General features: G+C 66.7%; 2 protein-coding genes across 2 annotated transcripts in view; one reads left to right on the top strand and one right to left on the bottom strand.

Annotated features, from left to right (window-relative positions):
* Nucleotides 1-1,038, bottom strand: part of MNEG_1533 (Arogenate dehydrogenase 2) — a gene marked incomplete at both ends in the record, with an annotated part of 3,841 nt that extends 2,803 nt beyond the window's left edge. Inside the window, 2 exons of the mRNA XM_014049981.1 lie at nt 435-501; nt 854-1,038. Of these exons, the coding sequence (XP_013905435.1) occupies nt 435-501; nt 854-1,038 (252 nt within the window). The remainder of the gene's footprint in view (nt 1-434; nt 502-853) is intronic.
* Nucleotides 1,039-2,540: 1,502 nt separating this feature from the next.
* MNEG_1532 (hypothetical protein) lies at nt 2,541-5,690 on the top strand (the record flags this gene model as incomplete). The annotated part of the gene is made up of 4 exons (XM_014049980.1): nt 2,541-2,978; nt 3,233-4,035; nt 4,267-5,253; nt 5,474-5,690. The coding sequence occupies 4 exons, from the start codon at nt 2,541-2,543 to the stop codon at nt 5,688-5,690; spliced, it is 2,445 nt and encodes an 814-aa protein (XP_013905434.1).
* Nucleotides 5,691-8,328: the final 2,638 nt, after the last annotated feature.

The raw sequence follows: 8,328 nt of genomic DNA, 5'->3' as shown, positions 1-8,328 counted from the left end.
CGTGTGTGTGTGTGTGTGTGTGCGTATGAGTGTGTGTGTGTGTGTGTGTGTGTGTGCGTGTGCGTGTGCGTGTGTGTGTGTGTGTGTGCGCGCGCGTGTGTGCATGCATGCGTGCGCGCGCGCGTGCGAGGGTATAAATGCATTACTCAGGTGTGTGTGTTGTTGATGCAAGAAAACAAGTGTGCAATGAGCATGGCAAGGGATGCAACTTCGCGCAGGAGAGGCCGCGAGCTGGCATTGCATTTAGGGCAACGGGGGCGACAAAACTGGCACATCCTTGCCGGCAGGACTGCACCTGCAAAGTCCATGAGCAGTACCAAGGCAGAGGCCTGCGCACCGAGCCGGGCCAAGCAGGTGCTGCCCCCCGCCCCCTGATCAAGGCCTGCTGCTTAGGCCCCCCTCCACCTCAGCACCCAGCTGCTGTAGCCTCCCACCTGGTAGAAATCAACCCCGATTGACCGTGCCTGCATTTGGTAGGGGCTGCGGCTGGTGGCCAGCACCCTGCGGCGGTTGTCGAAGGGATAGTGTCGGCCACCCATTTGCAAAGGGCAGCGATGAGTCACAGGCGCGGCCTTTCTGCTGCTGTCGCGCTGCCGTTGGGCGTCCGACGGTCGCGCAGCGGCACGCCCCCTGCTGCTACCTCGCACAGGTGTGCTTATGGCATTAGGTGGTGCGGCCGCCATGGGTTGCGCAGCACCGCATCCGCGCGCTGCTGGGGTCGCCATTGCATTCATGAACCCGCCCTCGCCAGCCCGGGGGGTGGCCTGCCGACGCGGAGGGAGTCGCGCCAGCCCATGCTGCAGCAGCACACGCCAGCCGCCTCTGCCTGCCGCTGTGCTATCACTTGGCGCACCTGTGGCCGGCCAGCACCATCCGCTTGGCGATGAACTGGCCAAATGTCCCAAAGCCGACGATGCCGACTGTCAGCTGCTGCTCCTTGGCCAGCTTCTGCCGCGCCCGATGCTCAAAGTCAAACGGCTGCGCGGCGTCCAGCGCCAGCACGCGCACCGCCCCGCCTGCAGGACGGCCGCGTCGCATGGTGCTCACCGCAAGTGGCTGGCCAGTCGGCAAGCGCTCGGCGCAGCGGCTGGGCGGGCATGCGTCGTGCAGAATGTCGCGCACCTGCGCGGCGTCGCCGGGCGACGGCGTGGCTGCTACTGGTAGGCCGCGAGACCCGCGAGCTTGATGAAGCACGCCTCATCCCTCGTGACAGCTGCGGGAGTGCATTGCAACGGCATGCGCTCCACTGCAGAGAGGCTTGATGGGCCGCCAGCGACATAACGACGCAAGTCTGCGATCGCAGCTACAGAATTGCAGCGCGTCCTATTGTTATGGTTATGCTCGTGAAACACAGCGAGATCTGGTATGCAGGTCACGAGGTCTGTCGTGTATTTGCGCGTGATGCGTTCCGAGCCGAGTGTCAGTAATGTATACTAGGTGATCCGATAGAGTCAACGTGCGTGCGTGTGCGTTGAAGACGTGTGATTGGCGAGGTCGCTGAATAATGACTTCGTGACTGATGGGGTGTTGCCTTCAAGGTCGCCATTTCATGTTTTCACTGAGGCCACTTTACCCTGACAACACGCTCTTCCTGTACTGCAGCTCTCTGAAGTATGCCGCATTGCTGAATAAGTTGCAAGTGCGGCCACCCTTGCATGCAAAGGCCAATACTGTTGCCCACCTGGTAGCAGCTGCGTCAGCCGGCGCTTGAAACCGTGGCAGTCAGGACCCAACCAAGGGGGTTCAAGGCCCCGAGCCGCGCACTGCCGCGCTGCAGTCAAGCTTTCAATATGACGTGTACCGAAAACATGTACTGATTAGGGTCGTGTGAAGAGATGTCAGGTTGTAAGCTGACCACTCGCCTGGCCCTGGCCGCCCGTCATGTTGACCCAACCCTAAAGGACTTACAGGGGTGCAGGTCACCATAACATCAGCGAGGCCCAGCGGCACTGCCTCAAGGGCCGCCATCATGGCAGATAAAGGCAATTCTCAAATGGCAAGCGTCGAGAGAGAGGCGCTTGGACCGTGGAGCCCGAGACATGTGGGATGACGTCGACAGTATGCAATCGTCTGGGTGCTGGCGCCCATGTGATCAGAGGAAATGCCCACTCGATTCGGGTTGTGCTGATCGGCTACAAAGGTTGTTTGCACATTGGCAGCGACGCCACAGACACACAAGGACCGCTGGCCAGCAACAGCGGTGGCACAGGACGTCAGGACCCCCAGTTCCATGCAAGCGCGAGGATGCAGGCTGGTGCGAGCGGGTGGCTCTGTGGTCTCACACACCTCTTGCCAAAAGTGCAAATGCTTCAGGATCATTAGACCGGTACGTTGTCATCTTTGAGCGTGCCGCATGTGACTTGATGGCTGGCGCCACTCACCTCGTCACCCGCCACCCAACAGCCGAGCCCCACTGTTTCAAACCCTGTCATGGGATATCGTCATGACGCGATTTAAGCAATAGTTACCACACGACAAGTCGTGTGGCAACTGCGAACTGCCTGCGCACCGTCGGTGCCGGGCAGCGTGCCAATTCAAAAATGGCACGCTCGAACGTGACAGGGCAGCTGTCAGCCCTCTTGAGCGCCCTGGAGGCACAAGATCTCGCCCAGGCCGACGCGGCGGCCGTGCGTCTGGCCGCAGCGCTGCGCCGCTTCCCAGGGGGCGTGCAGTCGATCAGCGCCGCCGCTTTTGACGAGCTACTGCGCCACCTCAGCAGCCCGGTGTCCGAGCGGGCCTACGAAGTTGCCGCCCGTGCCACGTGCGCCTGCTTGATGGCAGAAGGCGACGACGAAAGCCGGTTTGCTTGGCAGGTCTGCCGCGCCGCCGGCCCCGCCGCTGCCCTCGTGCGCGGGATCGCCAGCCACGACGCGGCGCTGCGCTTGCGCGTATTGGCGGCGCTGCCGTGCGTGTTTGCGGTCATGTTGGAAGCCCTCACGGAGCAAGAGCAGCACCAATTCGACACAGCCATAGCAAAGGTGGGTTACAGGTCGCGCCGTCAGCACCCTCCGGCTGCCCTAGCGGCTTCAGCGTCCCCCGCCGCCCAGCCCTCCCCCGCCCCCAGCGCGCCGCGTGCCTGCTACATCTGCGGGCGGTAAAGCAGACTCCCAGAGGAGCGCGCGCCCCCCTGCACCCTGCCACGCGCGACGCTGCTCTGGAGACGCGCTCATCGCACCCACCCTGCTCACTCGGCCGGCGCCTGCGCATCCTACCCGCGCTTGCTGGCGAGCAGGCGCCCGGTGTCCCCGCCGCAGTGGGCCGGCTGCTGGGCGGCAACGACGAACACCAGCGCAATCTTGCGACCGGCCTGCTGTGGAAGATACTGCACGCCACGCCGCCCACCGACAGCGCCGCCGCCTCAGAGGTCGCGCGCCAGCCGGGGGCACTGCCCGGCCTGATCGCCGCCGCGGGCGTCGACGCGTTCGCGCTGGTCGCGCTCAGCGCCTGGCTGCGGCTCGTGCAGCTCCACGTGGCCCCGGAGGACATGGCGCGCGGCGCCGCCGAGGCAGGGGCGCGCGGGGCGCTGCGGCGCGTCGCGGGCGCGGCGGGGCGGCTGCTCGCTTCCGAAGACCCCGCGGACGACAAGGACTTCTCGTTGATTGTCAACGGGCTTACTTGTCTGTGCCAGAACGAGCTCGCCGCCGCGGAAGTCGCCGCAAACGCAGGAGTGGTAGGCGCGCTGAGGCGCGCGCTGCTCAGCGGCGCCCGCGCCGAAGCGGGACTGAGGCTGCTGCTGAAGCTACAGCGCTGCACAGGCGCGCCCGCGGTGGCGCCGCCGCGTGACGGAGGCGAGCACCGCCGTGGCGGCGGCGGCGGCGGCGGCGGTGCCGGCAGCGCCGAGAGCGGCGGCGGTGGCGGAAGCCTGGGCGACCCTGGGCTCTTGGCCGAGGTTGTGCGCGCCGCGGCGTCGGCGGACTCGGATGTGTGCCTGCTCGCCTTCCGCTTCATCGGGGCCGGCGCTGGTGTGTGGTCGGTCCCCCTGATGGCTCCTGTCGCGGTCTCGGCGCTGCGCAAAACGGACTGGGAACTCACAACGTGAGCCGGGGCAGCGCGCTCCAAGAGGGGAGCGGGCGCCCTCTGCCGCCTGACGCGCCCGCCGCCTGCGGCTCAGCGCACAGCCCGGCGGCGGTGGGCAGGGGACCCGTGTGCCGAGTTGCTTGAACAGGGTGTTACTGTGCTGCCATGTTGGTGGCCGCTCTCCTGCGGTTGCCGGATGCTAAGCCCCAGATGCCAAGCCCCAGCTTGCTAAACGCATTCCCTGCGCAGGAGGGCGAGCATGATGATGTGTTTGCCCTTGACACCAGCCACCAACGCCACGCTGCTGCAACTCGGCGCCCCGGACGCCCTGCGCGCCGCCGCTGCCGTCGCCGCAGCCTTCGCCGCCGCCACTGACGGCGCAGCCGACGGGGGCACCCTATCGGACGTGCTCCAAAGCCTCGAGCGTGACGCAGCATGGGTGGCTGCCATGTGGGCGTCGGTCGCCGCCATCAAGCTGGCCGGGGAGGCGGCGGCCAGCCGCACCCCTGACGGGGGCCCCTCACCCCCGGCTGCCGCGCCCTGTTGGGCGCTCGACCTCGTTTCCTCGGCACTCGCTGGGGCGCGCAGCACCGCACGCGCCGCGAAGGCGCTGGGAGTGATGGCCGTCTCCCCGGTTTATGTTGTGTCAACGCTTGCACGCCACCCAGGGCTGCTGCGGGGCGTCGGTGCGTTCGTGGGCACCTGCGGGGACGCGGCAGTTGTGGAGTCAGGGCTGAAGCTGGTCAAGTTGATGACAAATCAGCAAACGGTGGAGTATCCTTGCGACGCATCGGAGGGCAGCGGCTGCACCGCCGCTTGCAGCGGCAAACCCGGCGGGTCGGGCGCTCGGGCGGAGCTGCGGCGCTGGATGAGCGTGCTCGCGCGCGCGCCAGACAAGGCCGTCGCGTGGGAGGGTGCGGCGGGGCTGGCCGCGTTCGACGCGAGCCGGAGGGCTAGTGCAGGTGATTCTGGCTCGGGCAAGGGCGGCGGCGATGGCAGCGGCGACAACGCCGGAGAGGATGCCGGTGTAGGCCGCGGCGCCGCGGCCAGCAGTGGTGGTTGCAGCAGCAGCGACGAGGCAGCGGGGTCGGCCGGTGCCAGTACGTCACAGCAGGCGGCGCCTGCACCGTCTCCTCAGCAGAAAGGGAAGCTTATCAGGTCGTGCTCAGTTTGCGGCCAGACAGAGGCGCAGCTGGGGCGGGCGCCCAAGGCCTGCGCAGGTTGCCGCAAAGTCAGGTGCGCTGGGGTGCTGGGGGATGAGTAAGGGTATCAGCATGGGACACGGGTTTATATGGCGCGTTAACCACCACCTGCCATCATCATTGGCATGTTGACTTGAAGGTGTGAAGGACGGCCGCGTTCTAGTGTGAACCTGACAGGTTGACATCAGGCCGGCTTCGTTGATGCTGATCAATCAACGGTAAAGTCGTGCCCCTGACTCCCCTGCTCGCTGCAGGTACTGCGGCGAAGAGTGCGCCAGGGCAGCCTGGCCGGCGCACAAGAAGGAGTGCAAGGAGCACCAGCAGAAACAGCAGGCGCAGCCGCAGCAGGCTCAGCCGCAGCAGGCTCAGCAGGCGGCAGAAAAGCAGCAGGCTCAGCAGGCGGCAGAAAAGCAGCAGGCTCAGCAGGCGGCAGAAGAGCAGCGGGAGCAGCAGCAGCAGCAGCAGCAGTGATGTTGTTCAAGCAGCGTTGCCTTGCAGGTGTAATATGTGTTTCATCTGTGGCCCCTGCCCCTGCAGCTTCTGCTTTGTTGTTGTGCAAATTTTGTGACTATGGCCGCCGTACTCTCAACCACTTGTTGCGTGCCACGCCTGGCGCCCATAATTTTTCATCCCTGAATCATGATTTATTTTGTCCTCCTTGAGCCACAGTTGCGCCACCGCATGATGTTTGGATGGGAGCGCTCCTAGATGTGTCCTGCGCATGCGCCAGTGTCGACAAATGCTGCACGTGCGCTTTCCTCCTGCGCTCTGCGTTGTCATGCACTGCATCACATGCAGTGTGTAACAACGCATTTTGTACTGTACTGCTGGGACAGATGGAGCTGTCATCCAACGACATCAAGATGCGGGGAACTTGATCACCGACCCGAATGACAGTCAGCTGTATCTAGCCACACACGTGGCATTCAAAGTAGAGACACCAGGATCTGCAAGCCCGTCTGCAACATACTTTACACCCCAGTCTTGGTGTATCAGTAAACACCACTGCGTGTGGCCGCATGACGTCACGGCGGCGGCTGGACGCCCGCCACTGCGCGAGGCGCCTGACGCCCAGTCAGCCTGTAGCTGAGGGGCCCCTCAAACCCGTCGTCGCAGATGGTGGCGCCTGCCGCGGATCCAAAACCACCACTGGCATGTAAAGGCACGAAGTGTTCTCTGGCGCCGTCGGTAGAAAGCCCCTCAAAGATTTTCTTTTGTCTTGACCGCATGCCGCTGTGTGCAACGCACCCGGCCTGAGCCCTGGCATGGTGGGTGCCATGCTGCGTGCTGGTCTTGCTGACAGCTGCACTGCAGCTGCTGCCGCCGCCGCTGCCTTCACACATCCCGACCAGCAGCTGCAGCGCCACTGTGTCCTCCTCAGCCTGCAGCCGGCGGCCGCTGCCCCAATCCACGACCGCAAACGGCACGCGGCTGCCGCCGATGCTCGACACCGCAGCGGCGGCCGAACCAGTGCCGCCGGAGCTGCTGAGCAGCTGCAGCGCAGAATGCAGCTCGCCTGTGCTGCCGCAAGCCTGCACGGTGGGCGGTGGTCGGGCAAACGTGCCGGCGCCTGAAGGCCCGACCAGCAGGCACCCAGAGACACGGCCGCCGGCGCAGCTGCCCTCACCCTCTCCTGCGCCGCTGCGCCGGCCAGAGCCACGCTCCAAGCCGGCAATGCCCATGGCGGCCCCGCCGCAGCTGCTGCCACCCCGGAAGCCGCCGCCGCTGCCACAGGCGCTGCCGCAGCCGCCAAACCCGCTGCCGAGGCCGCCGGAACTTGTACCCAGGCGGCTCGTCCGCCAGCCGCCGCCGTTCGAGCTGGCGCCTGGGAAGCTTCTGCAGCTGCAGCCGCCGCCGCCGCCGCCGCCGACGGGCAATGAGTCCAGCATGCTTGTCACAAAGCCGCTCACGGCCAGGAGCGGCCCCAAGCGCGCCGAGGCCGCCGCAGCGGCTGCGCCGCCACTGTGAACCTCCTCGGCGCTGCGATGCATCCCAGAGGCCACGCGAGCGAGGCGCCCGGTCAGCAGCGCCTCGAGCGTCGAGCGCCCCTCGCCGTCAAGGGGCACCTGCTCCTCAGCCAACGCGGCGCCCGCCCCACTGCGTGCAGCGCCCCCACTGCCGCCGCTGCTTGCGAGCAGCAGCGCAGGCAGGTCCGGCTGGCCGCTGGCCGCCGCCACGAGGGCGCCCAGCGCCAGCCTCGGCACGTGGGGCGGCCTGTGCAGGCCGCTGCTGTCGCCAGTGTGGGCGCCACCCGCTCCCACCTTGGCGGCAGCCCCCTCTGTCGCGCCTTTGCCACTGCTGCCGCTGTCCCCGCCGCCGCCGTCGTTGAAGCTCCCGGTGCTGCGTGTACTGCGGCTGGCCCCTGACCCGGCGCCCGCCGAGCCGCCGCTGCCGGCGCCGCCGCCGCCGCTGCCTGTAGCATTCCTGCTCCCGCTCCCAACGCCGCTGCGCCGCCTGCCGCTGGCCTGTCGCCGCGCCCTGTCCTCCCAGGCCTTTATGTCCTGGTCTGTGGGAGTGGGGAGGCGCCGCAGGGAAGCTGCCTCCCTGTAGTCATGCTGGTGCATGAAGGCTGCACGTTGGCGGGCGGTGCAGCAAAGGAGCAGCAGTTGTGGTTGGTTGGGCGGGTTGAGGCTTTGGCCAGAAACATGTGGCGATTTGAGGAGCATGAAGCCGGTTGTTAATTCTGCAACGCCTGCCTCCTTGCTAGCGCCTGCACGTGCGCCCCCCGCCACGTGGGCCAGATCGGGCCAGACGCAAATCCAAGCGATGCTGAGTGCGGCCAAATGGTTTCGCGCGTGGCCCGATCCAGTCAGCTAGCGTGGCGGGGGGCGGCCGCGCGGCCCCATGAGCCCTCACTCTTATAAGCCTTGAGCCCGTAGCTCGCCGCCAGCTCCCGCGCCAGCCGCGCCTTGGCGCGCTCGGCCCTCCGCCGCTCCCGCTCCAGTTGGACGACGTGGTTGCCCATCATGACGCTGTCCGCCCTGCTGGAATCGGACGCGCCCCCACTCGTCGCCCCGCCGCCGCTCCCGGCCCCGCTCCCGCCCCCAGCGCCGCCGCCGCCGCCGCCACCGCTGCCCCGGAGCCACCGAGAATGCGCCGGCAGCGGCGG

The sequence above is a fragment of the Monoraphidium neglectum genome (assembly GCF_000611645.1).
Source record: "Monoraphidium neglectum strain SAG 48.87 unplaced genomic scaffold scaffold00155, whole genome shotgun sequence".
NCBI lineage: Eukaryota > Viridiplantae > Chlorophyta > Chlorophyceae > Sphaeropleales > Selenastraceae > Monoraphidium > Monoraphidium neglectum.
The sequence above is the reverse complement of the archived record's forward strand: the minus strand, read 5'-3'. Positions and strand labels throughout refer to the sequence as shown.